Source organism: Chiloscyllium plagiosum, unplaced genomic scaffold (genome assembly GCF_037043375.1).
Source record: "Chiloscyllium plagiosum isolate Xiang-an unplaced genomic scaffold, Cpla_swu_hap1 HiC_scaffold_1, whole genome shotgun sequence".
Taxonomy (NCBI): Eukaryota; Metazoa; Chordata; class Chondrichthyes; order Orectolobiformes; family Hemiscylliidae; genus Chiloscyllium; species Chiloscyllium plagiosum.
The window spans coordinates 102043475-102064359 of NW_028270139.1; the positions used below are offsets into that span (position 1 = coordinate 102043475).

The 20885-nt window shown below is 38.3% G+C and overlaps 1 protein-coding gene across 9 annotated transcripts in view; it reads right to left on the reverse strand.

The window, feature by feature from the left end:
- Window positions 1-217: 217 nt before the first annotated feature.
- unc13bb (unc-13 homolog Bb (C. elegans)) overlaps window positions 218-20885 on the reverse strand; it is a 640614-nt gene continuing 619946 nt past the window's right edge. For 5 of the 9 annotated variants that reach the window (XM_087989458.1, XM_087989459.1, XM_087989467.1 and 2 more), the window contains 4 exons: window positions 19495-19551; window positions 9404-9496; window positions 2486-2645; window positions 218-774 (listed from right to left, as the gene is read on the reverse strand). In XM_087989458.1, coding sequence (XP_087845584.1) covers window positions 489-774; window positions 2486-2645; window positions 9404-9496; window positions 19495-19551 — 596 coding nt within the window. In that variant the 3' untranslated portion in view covers window positions 218-488. The remainder of the gene's footprint in view (window positions 775-2485; window positions 2646-9403; window positions 9497-19494; window positions 19552-20885) is intronic. The other 4 variants (XM_087989460.1, XM_087989482.1, XM_087989478.1 and 1 more) reach the window with 1 other exon arrangement.

Here is a 20885-nt window from a genome sequence, read left to right on the forward strand (position 1 = left end):
CTATAAGTGAAATGCATGATTTCATCGACAGTGTAAAGAAATCCTTGGCAATCTGATTGGAGGGACATGTAAACTAGGATATACTGTAGGTTTGTGTTCTCAGCTTTGTATCTCACTCTGAAGGGTGGTGTCACAGTGCTCAATAAAAGTGAAAAAATACTTTGGGACTTCCAGCCTCCAGTCAGTTCATAAAATTATTTACATGAATATAAGCATCCTATTTTTTAAAAGCAATAACATTTTATTCTAAACATGATATATATTTCTGCTTACTGTAAATAAATAAAATTCACATAAAGATCTATACTTTGATTGGTATACAACACATGCTTATTAACAAAGACGAAGTAGTGCACAGAGTTCCATTTACAAAAGAGAATTTGTTGAACACTTGCACATATTGGCACGAGGTATAAATTAGAAACCAAAAAAAAATGCAACGGCCAATGGCATTGAAATAAAGAAACAATCCTCGCAAAATCCAAGATTCAACTGCTTTCTTCAGCAGATCGTGATTCAGATTTCAGTTTGACAAATTCTTTTGCTACTTCATCATTGGTTCTTTGTGATAGTATACGAAGAACAGTTAGTCCTGTCTCATCCATATGCATTCTGCGGCCCAGTGGACACCAGCAAGCACAACTGCCTTTTTCTGCAATATCTCGTAGCTGTATTAAAGCAATCCCAATGATACGATCTTCTCTGGCAAAGCAATAATCCTTCACACAGACTTGCAGTTCGTATGAGTCTGGACCATCCTCATTACCCAATATACTGTGAGAGGAACAAAAAAAAATTCTATTCTGATTTGTTGTGACATATTAACATTGCTTTAAAGCATCAAAAATTATTGAAGACAATGAGTGACACATTAAATTTATGTTCCAATCTTAAACTTTATATAATATAGGCCCTGAAATTTCTTGGGGTTCCAACTATCCAACTATAATCCAGGTGTAACATATTAAAAAATGATAGGTACCCAAATGTGTTGTGTTTCTGTCATTTCCAGTATTTTCGGTGTAAGATATTGAAGTTTATCGATTTCATTAAAGGGGAAATACAATCCTGGTGAGAACGATTCTCTTTGCTGGCTACTTCTGTTTCCTGGAATGAGATGGTGTATCCTATATATTACTGGAGACTGATACAATGAATAAGATAAGGAATGTTGGCTTTTGAGTATGAGGTAATATTGGCCACATGGAGTAGCTAATTTATGTAGCATCAGTGCACTTAAGAAGAAACTAGGCAAGTGGAAAGCGATAGTTGAAAGATTACGTCGTTGGAGTACTAGTCCAGAGCCCTGGACTACTGCTGTGGGGACAAGGGTTCAAATTCCACAAAGGCATAAATTTGGATCCATTAAAAAAAAATCTGGAATTAAAAAGTAGCTTAACGGCAACCACGAAATCAACAGTTGTCGATTATCATAAAAAAACATCTGGTTCACTACTGTCTTTACAGCAGAAATTCTGGTATCCTTACCCAGGTGAATCTGCATGTGATTCCAGACCTACAGCAATGTTATCGACTCTTAAAGGCCTAATATGCCAATCAGTTTAAGGGATAACTAGCGATGGGCAATAAATGCTGGGCTTGCCAGCGATGCCTACATCCTATATAAGGCTTAAAAACACGTAAGGGTGAAAGGAATAGAAAAATACACAAATAGGATTAGATAAAGTATAATGGAAGGCAGTTCACATGTAGCACAAAGATGCAGCACATTCCAAATAGATATTTGAACAAATTTAAGAGGAGTAGCGTATACAGCTCCTTATGCCAATATGCCATTTAACTAGATTGTGCTTGATCTAAAGATGCCAATTTCTACCAACAGATCAACATTCAAGTTGCTCGGTGATCATGTGACTGTGGTTGGTGTAATTCCCAGTGTGGAAATTGCTCTCTTGGCCCTACCACTTTTCCATTAAGGGTTATGTTTGAAGTGAATTGTGTCCTGGGCAAATTTCAACCTGATTAAGTTCTAGGGAGACCCAATATCTTTGGTTCTTTGCAGAAATCCTGTTTCTGCTGGTTATCCTGTGCCTTAGATCCCCATTTGGAGTAATACTGGTCAGAAGAAATTTGGATCCTGTCTCTTCAGCAGTGGATTCTTTCACCTTCCTTTATAAAAAATGAGCCACTGTATTCTTTGTCAATCCAGCGCTTTCTGTGTAGATTCTGAAGAAAAGTCATTTTGGACTTGAAACATTAACTCTGCTTTTCTCCATAGGTGCTGCCTGAATTGCTGAGTTCCGCCAGCACTTTCTGTTTTTATTTTATGCCCAAGGTGTAATATAGTCTCTTTTGACTTTGAAATCATTCAATCCTTCCCCAAGTACATGTTTATTCCCTAAGCATACATAGATTACAAAAAAACTTTCACATGGATTATCTTTGTTGCTGTTTGTATTTTAAGTGTATGAATTTTGAAAATGCCGACATAAAATTATTGCATCTAAATCCAATATTTACTCACAAGTGAAATGTCTCATTGTATTTTGGAGCCCAGTTGTTGCTCTTTGATTTAGTGGTAAATTTCCTTTTCTTGTCACTGAGGTGTGGTCCAATCATCGTGACCTCAACAAATGGCCGAAACATACCATTTGTTTGCCATTTTAGATCATTGGCCGCTACCACTGTAAAACACCAATCATCTCACACTGTATTAACTGGTTCAACAAATCTCACATCAAATCCCAGAAAAAATATTGAGCTCTTTCGAAAAATCACTATGACTTGTAGATTGCTGTTTTTAAAAGTCATCTATTTCCTGAACTTTGAATCTTTGCACCCAAAAGTAATAAAAAGAAAAACACAAAATAAGTAATGTTAGAAAATTGGTGGTGATTATCAGCAAAATACTCCTGTGTGTACCTTAACTACAACATGCAGATTCACCACATAACTTTATACTCTGCTGGTCACTTTATACTGAGAAACTGCACCAAAAATATTCAGTGCTATTGATTTTAACTAAAACAGGCTGATAAAACAAACCAATCATTTTCTAAAGAGATGTCAGATTTTAGCTGCAGACTTGAGGTGAGATATATAAAAAAGAAAATCAGTGAATCAAAGATAAAAACTAAATGCATTTTTTCTTTTGTTTTACATATCTATAACACAAATACATCAAAAAAGTGTTATTTGCAAGTCATAACTTGATGACATCATCTATCTGCAGTTGGGGCACTATAGAATGCACAAAGACGAATGACACAAACTAATTACAGAAAAATCTAGGAGCGCAACCTAAATGTAGTGTCACGATTAAAAATCTTGCTGGTGGTACAAAAATTGGCTGTGTGGTTAACAGTGTAAAATAAATCGTAAAGGTAAAAGATAAAGTCGCTATAGTCTTACCAAACCACAGAGCTGTTTTCTCATTAGAGAAAGATGACAAGTGGTGGTTTAATCTCAGGTTCACCATACCTCAGGCAACAGGGCAAGTTGAAATGGATAGCCTTCAACTGGTGCAGGAATGGAACCCATGCTGTTGGCAACCATTTGCATTCTAAACCAGCTGTCCAGCCAACTGAGCTAACTGACTCCCATGAAATAAATAGGAGACTTTGCCTTCAACTAAAATATTGCATCCAGTTGTGGTTACCACATTTTAGAAAGGATGTGAATTTACTTTACAGGCTGAAGAGCAGATTTAGTATAATGGCTCTGGAGACAAAGAAATCTAACCAGAAGGTTAGTTTAAAGGACCTCAGGGTTGTTCTCCTTGGAAGAAAGGAGATCGAGTGCTTGATCTCAACAACTTCTCAAGGGCAAATATGATGGGCATTAAATGCTGGCCGAACAATGAACAGATAGTAAAAAAGAGAAAGGAATTAGTAGAAGCAGTGCAGATTTCCAAAAACGTTCCATTAGATGCGACACAAAAGATTAATAAACCACTTAAGGGCTAAGGTATTAGCATTGATAACCAATTTGTAAATGGAAAAGAGGAATGAAGAGTGTATTGCAAGTTAACAATTTATATGAAGAGAAAAAAATAGTGAGCGGCAGTCTTTCGATTTGGCACAACTGCAGCTTGTCAGTTTCATGAAAGGTTTCTGAGTCCGCAAGTCTCACTTAAGAAGTACTCTGTCCTGTGCTCTTACCAGTTGAACCTGATGAATTACAGACTATTTAGGAAATGAATGCACTGGTTGTCAAAGACTAGCAATGAGATCTGGGGGTCAAGCTAGCCCTGGTGAGGTGGGGTTCACAATGCTGAGGCTTCGGAGCGCATTGCTGCAGAGATGTTGAATTCTGATCAGCATTTATTATCCACAATTGCCCTTGAGAAGGGGGTGAGCTATATTCTTGAACCGCTGCAATTCATTTGGTATTGGTCGACCTACAATATCGTGAGGGAGGAAGTTCCAGGATTTCGACCCAGCAATATTGAAAGTATGACGGTGAGTGGCTTGAGGGGAATTTGAAGATGGTGACATATTACATATTTGAGAACTCTCTACATATTTGCTTCTCAATTTCCTTTTGACTATTGGGGTGGGGGGTGGGACCTCCCAGCCTCGGAACACCTGGCCTCCGACCTGGCTGCCTCAGAATTCCTGGCCTTGGAACTCCTGGCCTCAGCACATACCTGACGAGGTGGCCTCTCAGCCCAGCATGGCAGTCTGTTGGCCCGGCATGGCAACCTGCCAGCTCAGCAAGAGGTCCTCTCAGCCCAGCATGGCAATCTCCAAGCAGCCTAGTGAGGTGGTCTTTTGGTGGTACGTGACATCCTCTTGGCCTGGCGTGGCAATCTCCCAGTGGCCAACTGTGGCTATCTTCGGGGTATACGTGATGGTCTGTTGGCCTGGTATGGTGTCAGTGTGACTTGCTGATTTTGGGGCGGCTAGATCAACATAGACTGGTTCGGAAGACCATTCTTCTGTACATTTTTTCTCCATTTTATAATTTATTCCTAAATCTGCAATGCTGGACATTTTTTTTAACTTCTCTATTTTTCCATGAACTATAACTGAAAAAGTTGCACCTACGGAATTTTGTATCTCAGATGGTGCCATAAGCAGCGACTTGCACAATTTTCACTGTACTCATTTGAATACATGTGACAATAAAGCTAATTCTAACACAATCCTATCAATGTGATCATCCCTTTCTTATTTCAACCCATATACTATCATTAAATGATCCCTCAGAAATATCTTCTCTAACTACAATACTAATGTTTTCCTTAATTAAAAATGCTACTCTCCATCCTCTCTAGCCGTTTTTTCTATTCTTCCTACAACATCTCAAACCTAGAACACTGGGTTGCCAGTCCTGTACTTCCCTCAGCCAAGTTTCTGTAATAACTGCAATGTGTCAGTTCCACATTCCCAAACATTCCCTGAGTTCACCAGTCTTACCTTTAACACCTCTTGCATTGAAATAAATGCAGTTTAATTGTTCACAATTATTGCATTCCCTGGCTTGCTCATCTGACATTTGTGTTAAGTTGCTCTTTTCTGTTTCAGGACCATCTTCACCTTTCTTTCTACTTTTACTGTTACTTAGGAAACATCCCCAACCCTACCTCCACCACCATAACTTCTATAAGTTTACAGGCTCCTGAAATAGAACTAGCAAGTCTCCCCAGCAGGATATTGGTCCCTTTCCAGATTAAGTGAAACCCATCCTTTTCATCTTTTCTGTTCCAGAAGACAGCCCAATGATTCAAGAAACTGAATCCCTGCATATTGCATGCCTCTTCAGCCACTTATTTATCTGCCTTATCCTTTTATTCCTTCCCTCATTAGAACCTGGTACCAAAAGTAAACCAGAGATTACTTTTGATGTTCTGTTTTCTAACCTTCAACCTAAACCTCTTATATTCTCTTGACAAATCCTTAACCCTTTCCCTAATTATGTCATTCTTATCAATGTGTACAACAACTTCCAGCTTCTCACTCTCCCTTTAGACAATGTGCTTCAAACGTTTTGAGATGCCCTTCAGTCAAGCCCCAGGAAAGCAACACACTATCCCAGAGACATGCTCACTACCACAGAACTTTCTGTCTGTGGCCCTGACAGGAGAGTCCACTATAACAATTATTCTTTCAAAACTTGACAAATCCATTTAAGATAAGATTCATTCTTAGTGCCCAAGATCTGACTACCACATCTATTTTCATCTGAGATACTATATCTTTCATCAGTACCCAAAACAGAATACCTGTTTGCGAGTGGAATATCCACAGTAGATCTCTGAACTACCTTGTTACCTTTCCTGACAATCAACCATCTATCTGACTGATCATGCTGTGTAATGACTTCTCTAAATCTACTAGTCATCATACACGGTGCCTCTTGCAAGCCATCAGTGACATTAATCCTAAAAAGAAGCTCTCAATAGCACCTTTATATAAAAATAAACTACCTTTCTTTACCTGCAGCTTTGCTATTAAGAATGTAAAATAGAAAAATAATTGAAACATATAAATATTTAAAATAAATCAAACACTTGGCTGAACCAATGAAAAAACAATTCAAATAATCCAACATCCAGCTTTCCATGCCCAGATTTTAAAAATCCCTCTCCAGAGCCATCCACGTATAGGCCTCTCCACAAGCTTTGTATATAAATAATATTTTCTTCTTGTACTATTTTTATGTAATTTTTTTAAAAATCACTTCATAGATCAAAACTTGACAAACACAAACTCTATTGAAAAAAAAGCTGTTGAAAAAAATCTCCCCTTCACAAGTGTAAAATAAACTCTCCTTCTCAGGAGAGTTTTTAAAACTTTTTATCAGACCTATATTTTTTAGAAATATAAAAGCTTAAAACAGAGGAAGGAAAAAACAAAATCTCTCAAAAGGATCAATACTTGACAAATGTGTGGACGCCCCTCTCAAACAAACTCCCTCACAAAATGACAGTGGAAACTGCAGAGGCACTGGCCATTATCTATGAGTCTTCCCTGGAGTCAGGTAGGGTGGTGTCAGAGAACCGGATAATTGCAAACATTTTGTCTATGTGGAAAAATGGTTGTGAGGAAACACCCAACAATTACAGAGCAGTCAGCTTATCTTTGGGAGGAGGGCAAATTCTGTAAATAATATTCAGGATTGAATAAATAGTCACATGGGCAAATGAGCTAAATACAGAAGAAACCAACACTGATTTCTTAAGGGAACATCTGGTTTAACTAACTTTCTGGAGTTCTTTGAATGATAATAGAGAGGGTTGACATGGGTGATGTTGTTGATGTGCCTGCCAGAGGCATTTAATACAATGCCACAAAACATATTGGTGAGAAAAAAACTATAGCTCACGGGACGAAAAGGCGAATAGCACATGGATACAAAAATTGGTTGTGTGACAGGAAAGTAAGAGAAATAGTTAGTGGATAAAGGTTTGCAGCGGCATTCTCTGGGAGTCAGTATTGGGATCTTTACTCTTCATGATTTATATTAATGAATTAAACTTGGAGGGGACAATTTTAACGTTTCCAAAACATGGAAGCATTATAACCTGAGGAAGACAGTGCAAACACTTTAAAATATGTTGACATGGTGGTGGATTGGGTGGGTAGGTGGCACATGCTGTTCAGTGTGGAAAATAGCGGTGATATATTTTGGTAGAAAGAATATGGAGAGACAGTATAAGGTAAAGGCTATTACACTATAAGATATGCAGAAGCAGAGAGACTTTGCCAGATAAATTATTAAATGTGGCAGGTCAGGTAGGTAGCTGTTGACAAAGCATACAGTATCTTAGATTTTTTTTAACTATCGTAGAGAGTTAAGAGCAGGTTTGTTACGTTGAACGTACACCTGGTTAGCAAAAGAAAAAATGCTGGAAAATCTCAGCAGGTCTGGCAGCATCTGTAAGGAGAGAAAAGAGCTGATGTTTCGAGTCTAACTGACCCTTTGTTAAAGGTTTTATACATCTGGTTAGACCTCACTCTTCAGAAAGGATGTCATTGCATTGGATGGAGTGAAAAAGAGATTTATGAGAATGGCCCCCCCAGGCATGAGAAACGTCTAGTACAATGATAGATTATATTCCTTCAAGAGGAGAAGGCTACAAGGAGATTTACAAGGAAGTTCTCAAAATCATGAGGATTCTAGACAGAGTAGACAAGGAGAAACTGGCCCTGCTCATAATTGGATCAAGAAGGAGGTGGTGAAGATTTAACATGTTTGCAAAAGAAGTAAACATGATGTGTGAAGAAACCTTTTCATGCAGCAAGCATTCGGATCTGGAATGCACTGCCTTGCATTGTGCAGATGCAGGTTAAATCAAGACATTCAAGAGGGCATTTGATGATTATTTAAATAATGTGCAGGGCTACAGGAAAAGGGCAGCAGATTGCTCATTCATCATGATGCTCATTCATTATTAATGAGTGCAAACAGAATGCCAAAAGGCCTTCTGCTACAGTATAATAATTGTGACTTTTGATGTGATTCCAAAGACACATCGTCCAAAGTGAAGACTTGGAATCCCTTGTAAACTTTTAATGAGATTTGGTGAATTGTACATAGGACACTGGATTGACTGCATTTGCTATTTAATGTGCTGAGGGGTGTTCAACTACAGTTTGCCCATTATCCATGTTCACTTCATGTTATTTCTGAACGTTTGAATACAGGTTGCAGACAGTCATCCAACATGGAAACGGACCTTTTGGTCCAACTCGTCCATGCCAGTCAGACATCCAATATGATCTAGTCCCATTTGCCAGCATTTAGCCTACTTCTCTCTAAACTTTTCCTATTTATGTGCCCATCCAGTTATCTTTTGAATATATGTTGCAGATTGCATTACTATTTTAACCTTATACAGTACATTTTATTCTATTTGTTCAAAACTGTTGAATCTTGTGGCTTTATTTTCTTTTCAAGTACCTGGAATCTCACATTTTGACTACTTCATAAATAAATGACCAGTCCTGAGCCAAACTGTAACACAAAATTTGGTGGCCTCATCAGGAATCTTAAGACTATGAACGTTAGTGGTTTCTCCATCATTGAACCACAAAATCCAGGGAAAGCTGAACTACATGATATAATATTTCTGCCTTTCAAAGAACAGTCTAATCTAATTTATGAGCAATGCCACAAGAGATCTGCTAGCTTCTTAAATACCACAAATCACAAAGTTAAAAACAATTATTACCAGAAATACATACAGAGAGAATAAATGGAAGTAAGAATCAGATGTATTAGCTAAGGGATGGATTTAAAAGAGTAAAATTGTAAGAAAAATTAACAAATTATAAGGAGATAGTTTTTAACTGCAAGCAATAATAGCCAGAAAAACTGACTTTAAACCATGTACTGTGAAAATGTTTTCCAGATTGTTGCATTAGAGTCTGGATTCTTGTTAAGTATTTTGGGGGAACCTTGCTATTTGAATGCTTGTTTGTAATATTGTTCTTACCTTTCACTGTTACTTTATGCTCGCCTGTTCCTGGATGGGTGAAAAGATCTATTTGTATGGAGACTTCACCCACTGGGTCATCCACACCAGAGCCTGATTAACAATTGAAACAGAAAGATAAAATATAGAATTACAATCTTATTGCCACATTTGTATAAGATTACTATGTAAATACTTAAAAGAGCTATGACATTAAGATAAATTGCTTTCATGCTTGAATACATTCCAATGTGATGTCACCCATGCATAATATTTCCACATATCACCCATGCATGCATTCCAACAAAACTAACCATTGAAGAGTGCCTCGAGGCAGAATGCAAGGAGCCACTGGCTGAGGAATCTATTGCTTTATTTGTGTTCACGAGATTTTCGATAATACGTAGTTACTATTGAATGATTTCTGCATTCACTTCTAAAACGGTTAGATGCAGTAGATTACACCTAACATTTATAGAGTCATAGAGTCAACAGCAAGAAAACAGACCCTTCGGTTCAACCAGTCCATGTTGAAAACAATCCCAAACTAAACTGGTCCCACCTGCCTGCTCCTGGTCTTATTCCTCCAAACCTTTCCTATTCATGTATCCAACCAATATCTTTTAAACGTTGTAATTGTACCCACATCCACCACTTCTAAGACTTTTCCACAAAGGTGCACTTAACTGCATGAAAAAAATGCTGTGAAGGCTGGAGGACAATACAAAAGGGTCAAATACTAAAATACTCAGCTGTTTAGAGACCTAACTTACAAAGACCATCTTGGACAAATAAATGTTGACTCCAGGCAGTGTAACATTAACACAGTTTTCATGACTGTAGTAATGCAGAAATATATGACATTTTTCCAATTTGCAAATACAGATCCAAAGGCAGTTAGCTTTGGGTTCCAGGTTACTATTAATATGGATCAGTATTTTTTCAAATTGAACACTTTTATACTTATGGGCCTGTAATTATTTTTAACTGCCCTGTTCAGACATGGTATGACACACTTCTAGGACAGGTGGGGCCTAAAAAACCGTTTACTATCACTGTGCTAAAATACCCTACAATTCACTGTGTACTTGTGTTTTTCATATTCATAGATATGATGTAGGCTTCACTGGCTGGGCCAACATTTATTGTCTATCCCTAACTAACCTTGAAAGGTTATGACGAGTTGCCTTTCTCAAACGCTGCAGTACTTGGCAGTAGGATCTGACCGGTCGGTGAGACAGGACATACCTAGGGTAGGTGATTTGCAATATTGTGATACTCACAGAATGATGTATTAAGACCATTTCAGGCCAGAGCTTCACTTGTCTATGGGACAACTCGCTCAATATTAGCACAAGCGCCCAGCTGTTACTAAGGTGGACTTATCAAGGATTGTGTTGAGTGTTTAGGTTGACACTGGGTGTGCCATGCAGCTTCATTTCTTTTAGACTTCCTAATAGCTTGATAAATCCAAATAGTTTTCAAGGCCATTGTATCAGAGAGCAGTTAAAAATCAACATGATTACTGCATCTGGAATCATACATTGGCCACACTAGTGAGGACAGCAATATACTTCCCTGAAGTTGCTTCTGCGTCAGTAGCTAAGGCAAAGGTTTCAATTCTTTGCAAGTCAAGTCTTGAAATAAACATGCAGTGAGGTATCTTTACAAAAGAACAATTACTAATTTGTAATGCGTATACTGATGATGTAGAATTTAATACTTTTGCGAAGGTAACTAAATCCAGTCAAACTAAACATTTTTCTATCCACATAAATATTAAACATTGAATGACACAATATGCACGTCAATTGTAATTTGCACAGCTGCCACTCATTTCTGAATTAGCAGTCTGGCAAAACTTAAGGAAAGGAAACTCAGACAGGAAATTTATATTGGATTAACAAATATAACAGATTTAGATGTGAAATTACTCAATTTGCCATATATGATATTTTGTGAGTGACATCGATGACCCTTTTTTTCCTTTCTCCTGCCCTTATTCTTTACTGTTTCCTCTTTATACCATTCCCTGTTGAAGGTAAGTTAATAATCTATTCTAGGTTAATGTTTACCTCGTCATTCAGAGCATACAGAAGTGTCTAGGAAACTGAATATAGCTCTTTTCCTTGTTATGACTCATTTGTCAAATTTTCCCTCCTTTCTTACAGCAAAATGCAATTAGATTTCAGGCACTCCCTCAGCCGCAAAACTTAAGACTGGAACTTGACGTGTTTAAATTTCAGTTAGGATCACTCCTGTCCTTGAAAATATAATTTTCTTACATATGCTTATTGATACAACTGGAAAGTCATTAATCATTATAGAATTAAACTAGGTGCGGCTGAAATCTAATGCTAAGTAGCAAAGTTCAGGTCAAACAGGATGCGCCTGTATAAAGTCAGATTTATTCATAATAAGGATTTCAAAAGTTGTTGGCAAGGCTTAAGTGAAAATTAATTAATTTAATATTGATATTTAAAATAATTACAATGGAGATTTTTCCAAATATTAATATTAGACCCAGGCACCAGAAAAGAAAATGGCAGAAACAGCCCTGTTGACCCTACAAAATCCTCCCTACTTATATCTGGGTCTCGTGCCAAAATTAGGAGAGCTGTTTCACAGAGTAGTCAAGTCTGACATTGTTTATCAGGTATGATTCCATGAGGATGACTATGTCCCAGACATCACCATCACCTGGATATTTCCTGTCGCAATGGCAGGACAGACCCGGAAGAGGTGACAGCACAGTAGCACACAGTTGGGAGGGAGTTATCCTGGGAGTCCTCAACATTGACTTCAAGCCCCATGAAGTATCATATCTTCAGGTTACACATGGGCAAGGAAACCTCCCGCTGGTTACCATGTACTACTCTTTCTCAGCTGATGAATTAGCACAGGGCGGCACTGCTGAGGATAGCACTGCTGCATCACAGCACCAGGGACCCAGGTTCAATTCCATATTCAGGCGACTGTCTGTGTGGAGTTTGCACATTCTCCCCCCTATCTGTGTGGATTTCCTCTGGGTGCTTAAGTTTCCTCCCACAATCCAAAGATGTGGACTAGCCATGCTAAATTGCCCATAGAGTGCCGGGATGTGCAGACTAGGTAGATTAGCCATGGAAAATGCAGGGTTACAGGTTTAGGTTAGGAAGAATGGGATGCTGTTTGAAGGGCCACATAGGCTGAATGGTCTGCTTTCACACTGTAGGTATTCTATGATTCTACAAATCACTATTCTTCCATGTTAAACAATAAATGTACTCTGGCTAGGGCATTTCAATGCCTGCCATGATAGCAGCATGACTGATTGAGTTGGTTGGATCCTAAAGGATACAATTATTAAACTGGGTCTGTGACAGGTGGTGAGGGACCAACAAGAGGGAACCATATGCTTGACTTCATTCTTATCAATCTACAGGCTGCAAATGCATCTGTCCGTGACAGTATTAGTAGGAGTGACCATTGCACAGTCCTTGCTGAGATGAAATTACCAAACTGGATTACTCACATGCCAAACAGCACAAGTAGTAAGTAACAGACAGGGTTAGATGATCCCACAACCAATTTATCAGATCTAAGCTCTGCAATCCTATCACATCCAATCGTGAATGGTGGTGGACAATTAAACAATGCTCTGGAGGAGGAGGAGGCTCCCTAAACATCCCAATCCTCAATGATGTAAGACCCCAATATATCAATGTAAAAGATAAGGCTGAAACATTTGCAACAATCTTCAGCCAGAAGTATTAAGTGGATGATCCATCCAGTGGTCTCCACCATAATTTTGTCAATTCGATTCACTACATGTGAATTCAAGAAACAGTTGGAGACACTGGGTATTGCAACATTCTGGCAATAATACTGAGGTCTTGTGCTCCAGAACTTGTCACTCCTTTAGCAAGCTCTTCCAGTACAGTTACAACACTGGTATCTATCCAACACTGGATGTCCTGAACACAAAAAAAAAGACAAATCCAATTCGGCCCATTACCGCCCCATTAGTATGCACTTGATCATCAGTAAAGTGATGGAAGGTGTCATCAACAGTGCTATAAAGCAGTAGTTATTCTGCAATAGCCTGCTCAGTGATGGCCAGTTTGGGTTCCGCCAGGGCCACTCAGCTCCTGACTTTGTTATAGCCTTAGTTCACACATAAACAAAAGAGCTGAATTCCAGAGGTGAGGCAAGAATGCCTGCTGTTGACATCAAGATCACATTCAACAAATTGTGGTATCTGGAAGTCCTAGTAAAATGGGAATCAAGGGGTATCCAAGAGGCAAACTCACCACTGGTTGGGGTCATGCGTGACACATAGGAAGATGGTGGGGTAGTGTCCTCAGTGCTGTTTCATCAATGATCTTCCCTCCATCATTAGGGCAGAAATAGGAATGTTCGCCAATGATTGCAAAATGTTCAACACCATTCACAACTCTTCATGCATTGAGTCAAAAAGTGTTGTGTTGGAAATGCACAACTGGTCAGGCAACATCCGAGGAGCAGGAGAGTCAATGTTTCGAGCATAAGCTGTTCATCAAGAACGTGCTTATGCTCGAAACATGGACTCTCCTGCTCCTCGGATGCTACCTGACTGGCTGTGCTTTTCTAGTACCACATGTTTTGACTCTGATCTCCAGCACCTACAATCCTTTCTTTCTTCCTCTTCATATACTGAAGCTGTCCGTGTTCAAATATAACAAGATCTGAACAAAATTCAGGCTGGCTGACAAATGACAAGTAACATTTGTGCCACACAAATAATCGGCAATGACAAGTACCAATAAGAGAGGATCTAACTAACACCCCTTGACATTCTAGATGGTAAATGGCTGGTTTGGATTTATCTGATTTCTTGTATACAGGACACATGTAAACACATTGCCCCTTGACAATGTGTTACCATCACTGATTTCCCTTACTACCAATATCTTTGAGGTTACCATTGACCAGAAATTCAACAGGACTTGCCATTAAACACAGTGGATACAAGAGCAAGTCAGAGGTTAGGAATACTGTGGTGAATAGCTCACCTTCTGACTCCCTCTACTTGGCACAAGTCAGGAGTGTGTCAGGCATGTGTGTCACAAGTCAGGCAACCACTTGCCTGGTCGAATGCAGTTTCAACAACACCAAAGCAGCCTGCTACCATCCAGGACAAGGCGGCCCCCTTAATAGGCAACACAGCCACAACCATCCACTCGCTCCACCATTGACGCTCAGTAGGAGCAGTGTATACAAGATGTACTGCAGAAATTCACTAAAGATCCTGAGACAGCACCTTCTAAACCCACAACCACTTCCATCTTGAAGAGCAAGGGCAGTAGATACATGGGAACAACACCACCACCAGCAAATTCCACTCCAAATCACTCACCATCCTGCCTTGGAAATATATCACCTTTCACTGTTGCTGTGTCAAAAGTCTGGAATTTCCTCTCCCTGGGCATTATGGGTCAACCTATGGCATATGGGCTGCAGCAGTGCAAGAAATTAGCTCACCACCACCTTCTCAAGAGCAACTAGGGACAGTAAATGCTGGACAGCCAATGACACTTGCATCCGAGTAAATAAAAATAAGTTTTTTTTTCTCTTTCATAGCAGTTGCTTGTGCATCTGCTTGGCTCAATTGTTTTGTTCCTATGTTAGTCTGCTGTTTCATAGAAAAAACAATGCAGTAGAACTTTTCCTTTGAAAGCAGAATTATATATTTCCTTGAAGAATGCTAAGGGTTGAGGAAATGTCGGATTTTTTTTCCTCCCATCCAGTCCAGGGATGCTGAGACCATTCTGTACATCACTAACTCCCATCTTGCAGATTAACTAACTTGACAGACAAGTGATTGAATTACATAATTCAGCATTTTTGAGGGGCATTTAAAATAATTCAATATAATTCATGAATTTGAAACAAAGAAAGATAAATATGTAGGCTATTGATGATTCTAAAATCAAATCAAGAAGTAGAAATGACCAAGCTTCTCTTGGTGTTGCACAGTGAATGAGTTATGATTTTAAAATCTCAATGCTCTATAATATGTTTGCTGGACAAAATGTTGAGTATCGTTTAAAAAATCTTTCGTATAAAGTCAAATTCCAGAACAGCATTTACCAGTCAGTTATTTCTAGTAGAATCCAATTTTATACAAATCGTTTTAACCTGTAAACCTAGATTTAAAATTAGAATGATCTTGACAAGCAGATGAGCTACATGCAACAAATTTATAAAAGCATATTAAGTCAAGATTGTATTAATGATATTCAATGGAAATAGGCAGTGTTCAATCAAAAATGCAGATATCTGATTTCTCATGAGTTACTGGTTGAATAGGTTTTTGTATTTCTCTTTAATTTGCTTATATTTCTTTACTTCTTTGATCAGATTTTTGATAATCTCCTTTTTGAAAATCTTTTTGTGTGGTTTGGTGTTAGTTTGCTTTATAAAGTTTGTTTTATCCTGTGACGAGATTGTATAAATTATGTTAAATTATGCATAAATGCTGAAACTAGGCAACTATTTAGCAAAGGCAGAGTAGTTTTAAGGGGATTTTAAGCTGAAAATGGACTGGGAGAGACAGACAAGCATCTGCCAGAAAGGTTGTGAATTTTTAGGCTGTGTCAAGATAGTTTTCTTTGGCAATATGTCTTGGGTGCGACAAGGGAACAAGCAACATTGGATCTAGTAATCATAATATGATCTAGGGTCATCTAGGGTCTATAAGAGATAAGCAAAGATTTGAAAGTAGAATTTTGGATTGAAGTAAGGCAGATTTTAATAGCATGAAGCAAAGACTTGCAACAGTAAACTGGGAAGTTCTGCTAATATGTAGAACAACTGTGGAACAGTGGAGGATGAACAAAGAAACATTTAATGCTATTCAGAAGCAGCACTCATAAGAAGGAGAAGCTTAACTTCACAAATAAAACAGCCATGGACATTTAAGGAGATAAAGGACAACACAAAATTAAAAGAAAGGGCTTATAAAGATACAAAGAACAGTACAGATCCCACAGAATGCGACAAATATAAAGACCAACAAAGGACAACACAGCAGTTTACTAGAATGGCTAAACGGATTATGAAAGGAAACTTGAAAGGAACATCAAAGACAATAGGAAGAGATATTATTCTTGTATAAAGTGAAAATGCCTATTTAAGAATATAATTGTCAAGATGAGAGTGTTGCTGGAAAATCACAGCAGGTCAGGCAGCATCCGTCGAGCAGGAAAATCGATGTTTCAGGCAAAAGCCCTTCATCAGGAGGGGCTTTTGCCCGCAAAGTCAAATTTCCTGCTCCTTGGATGCTGCCTGACCTGCTGTGATTTCCAGCAACACTCTCAAATTGACTCTGATCTCCAGCATTGGCAGTACTCACTTTCGCCTAAGAATATAATTGGTCCACTGAAGCAGAGTGTTAATTACCATGGAGAAATGGTAGGCACACTAAACAATTATTTTGCTTCAGTATTCACAGCAGAAAAGGAGGATAGCCTGCCAGAAGTCCCAAAGAAATTAACAGAGAATCAGGGACAAGGTTTAAATAAAATTGGCTAAAGTAAATCATCAAAAATGGGGACCTGAAGCATGACAAATTCCAGGGCCCGATGATTTCCATCCATGTGTGTTAAAGGAGGTAGGATAGCACACCACAAATGTCCTAATCATAATCTTTCAGAGTTCCCTGGATCCAGGAGTTGTAACTCTGGATTGGAAATTTGCCCATGTTACTCCACTCTTTAAGAAAGGTGACTGAGGGAAACCAGGGAATTACAGATGAACATCTGTGGTGGGGAAATTGTTGGAGTTTATAATCAAGGATAGGATAACTGATCATCATGAAAAACTTCAGTTAATCAGAGAGAGTCAATTCATGAAAGGTAGGTCATTCCCGATAAACTTCAGTGTTTTTGAAGAGGTCACAAAGATGGTGGACAGAGATAAGTGGAGGAATGTTGTTTATATTGACTTCAAGAAGGCTTTTGATAAAGTCCCACACAAAATACTGTTAGCTATGATTACTTACAGTGTGGAAACAGGCCCTTCGGCCCAACAAGTCCACACCGACCCTCCGAAGAGCAACCCACCCAGACCCATTCCCCTACATTTACCCCTTCACCTAACACTACGGGCAATTTAGCATGGCCAATTCACCTAACCTGCACATTTTTGGACTGTGGGAGGTAACTGGAGCACCCGGATGAAACCCACGCAGACACGGAGAGAATGTGTAAACTCCTGCCTGAGGCGGGAATTGAACCCTGGTCTCTGGCGCTGTGAGGCAGCAATGCTAACCACTGTGCCACCGTGCCGCCCACTTCGGACATTTTATTATGCTAAATATAAGTTGATAAAAAATACTTTTATTAAAAAAAGCAATATGAAACAACTAAGAACATGAAAATAAACTGCATTAGATATTAGGGGTGTCTAATATTACCAACTAACGAGTTACCAAGTTATTATTTTCTGATAATATGATCTTGTGTTGCAATAATTATACTGCATTTTAAAGAAATTAAGTAGATAAATTATTCTGGCAGAAAGAACATCTTGAATTATCTGCGTACAAAATGGAATTTGAATCCACTTAGCACAGTAACCATTGTAAGTGAAATATTCTTCATTGCGTTATGAAATCTTTAATATCCACCTGAACCACAATAATATGCAGTGTGGTTTAATACCTTAACTGAAAGATGCATTACACCACAATCCAGTATGTATATTACAGATATATGTGATGAAGACACAATCAACAAACGAGCTGCATTACCTTTAGGGAAAACATAGGATAGGTTCACATCAAATACAGCGTAATACTACATCACCAGTTATTTTTATGGAAACTCAACCTTTGGAACAATAAATCAGGTGGCCTTATGTCAACATTTTACAGGTCCATTGGGTGTACGATAACTGAAAAATATTATACTTAGGCTCATTGAGTTTTATTTATTGCATATAACATAATCAAATTAAAGTTATACATGGTAGAAAAGATTGGAGAAATTCAATAGAATTACCTTAAATGAAAGTGATAATTAATTTCAGTGCATCAATTACATGGTATTATAAAAATGAATTAAAAACAAAACAGAAACAACTAATTTTGTTACAGATATTGCTTTTCTGTGAATATAAAGAGTTACTTGCTAATCATTAACTAATCATTACTGCCAGAGACACCTTCAGGCAAGCAATATGACTAGGACTAAAAGCAGAACATGGATTCAGAGATCAAAAAGTCTCACATTCAGAATTTCAAGTATTCTGTATACATTTATTTGAAATTTAGTTTTAATTTTAATGTTTTGTGGTTACATAACTTTTATGAACTTCCAAACATATTTTCACCTTAAGACCTTGTTCTCTTATAGTGTTGGTACAGCACCAAATGTTTGAAATATATTTTATGTTAACATTTCGTAGTTCTGTGAAAAATGTAACTAGAAGGCTTTTGGCAAAAAATATTTATTGATTACAAAGCGATAAATTAGTTGGTATCATTCTGGTAATATGGAACAGATAACCTGGGGCATGAAGTCATTTCTGACTGCGTAATCTAACGAGTTTTGCCAATGTGTATTTTCTGCTGATAAAACCTAACCTCATTCATACACCACCCTTTGGCAATAAGAGCAGTTAATTAGCTTATGACATTGCAATTTTAGTTTGTTTTAACAAAACAGAAAATACATTAATAAAAAATGTTTCAAACTGCCTCACTGTTAAAAACAGTAAAGCTAAAATCAGATCATATTTGCACTAATATATTATTTGCATTTTATCTCAAACATTTCTTTAACTCCTTGCGCTACTCAATTTCTATTTTTTGCATTACATAAAATTATATTATTTGTGATTGTGTGCATGTTCAATACAAGTAATAGCTTTATTCTGAATCCAGGCAGCTTTTGCAGGTTATACAAAAGCTCACTATTAAGAAGCTATTTTTCTATGGTACAATCAACAGAATCATCAGCAAGGACTGACTCTATATCAAGAAAGCGCAGCTCTCTGAAGCATTCCACGGACAATTGGAACTTTGGTTTTAAACAAGCCTTTATTTCGCTAATGTTGTCATGGCTGGGCAACATTAGGTGCAGACATACCCTTGTCAGGAAGAGCGTCCTCATTAGCGGTAACCCTAATACCCTTTCCACCATGCACTGATTCATGTTATGAAAGCAGGATAAAAGGGAAAAAAACATGTAGTGAGTTTATAGATTACACCATCAATTCCTGTAGCAGTGGTAGGTGAGAAAACTATGGAAATGAAGCAAAACCAAACTTTCTAGCCTCACCTGCAGGCATAGTGAAAGAAGCTCAATGTTTGTAGAGATGAACACTCAATGCTAAATTCAAAGAACAATACAAAATGAAGAAATAGCCTCTCTGTAGCATTTTTTCCCCCAAATATACACAGCAATAGGCTATAATCAGAAATCTCACCCCAGGTGGAATGCAGATACTTATAGCTTCAAAATTAAACCATTAAAAAAGTCAAACTTGTGGTCTTTCTGATGTCACCAGGGTAATTAAAATGCTACTGAAAAGAACATAAGTTTGTAAATGTAATTATGCCCTCCACAAGTCACTTCAAAAATCAGGCAACTAAAAACCTTGGAACCAGTTTAATATCATGGGAAGATACAAAAAGCCATAAACCGTCCAGGAGCTGACTTCACCAGATCTCTGCCCTACTTGGGAGCTGATGTCTGATTTTTATGAAGTCTGCCACAAACAAGGACAAAAAGTTTGAAGGAGGTCTGTCAACAACACAATCCTGATTATGGGAAAGCAGCCGGCTGGAAAATTGTGTCAGATGAGGTTTACTCAGCTTGGTAAAGTGTGTGTTGGCCTGAATTTTTGAACAGGCCCATAATTTGTTTCTTTGCATACCCCTTACAGCATCCCTACTCACCATCTCCCCAGAATGATTCACTGCCTCCAACAACTTGTGGCACCATAGGCACATACATGTACGAGTAAGAAAAGAAATAATAGCTGTCGCTTCACTGTTCATTGTACAGCAAATTCTTATAGATAGTGATTTCTACTTTATTTACTGATCATGGTTCCATTATTGGTTGCCATTGGATGAGTAGATTTTGTAAAGGACTATCTTTTGTACATCATTGAGTCTAACATTGGTCATACATAATCAGCAGGCATTTTTTTTTCGATTAGATTACTTACAGTGTGGAAACAGACCCTTCGGCCCAACAAGTCCACACCAACCCTACGAAGAGCAACCCACCCAGACCCATTCCCCTACATTTACCCCTACACCTAACACTACGGGCAATTTAACGTGGCCAATTCATCTAACCTGCACATTTTTGGACTGTGGGAGGAAACCGGAGAACCCAGAGGGGGCCCACACACACTCAGGGAGAATGTGCAAATTCCATACAGATAGTTGCCTGAGGCGGGAATTGAACCCGGGTCTCTGGCGCTGTGAGGCAGCAGTGCTAACCACTGTGCCACCGTGCCGTCCATT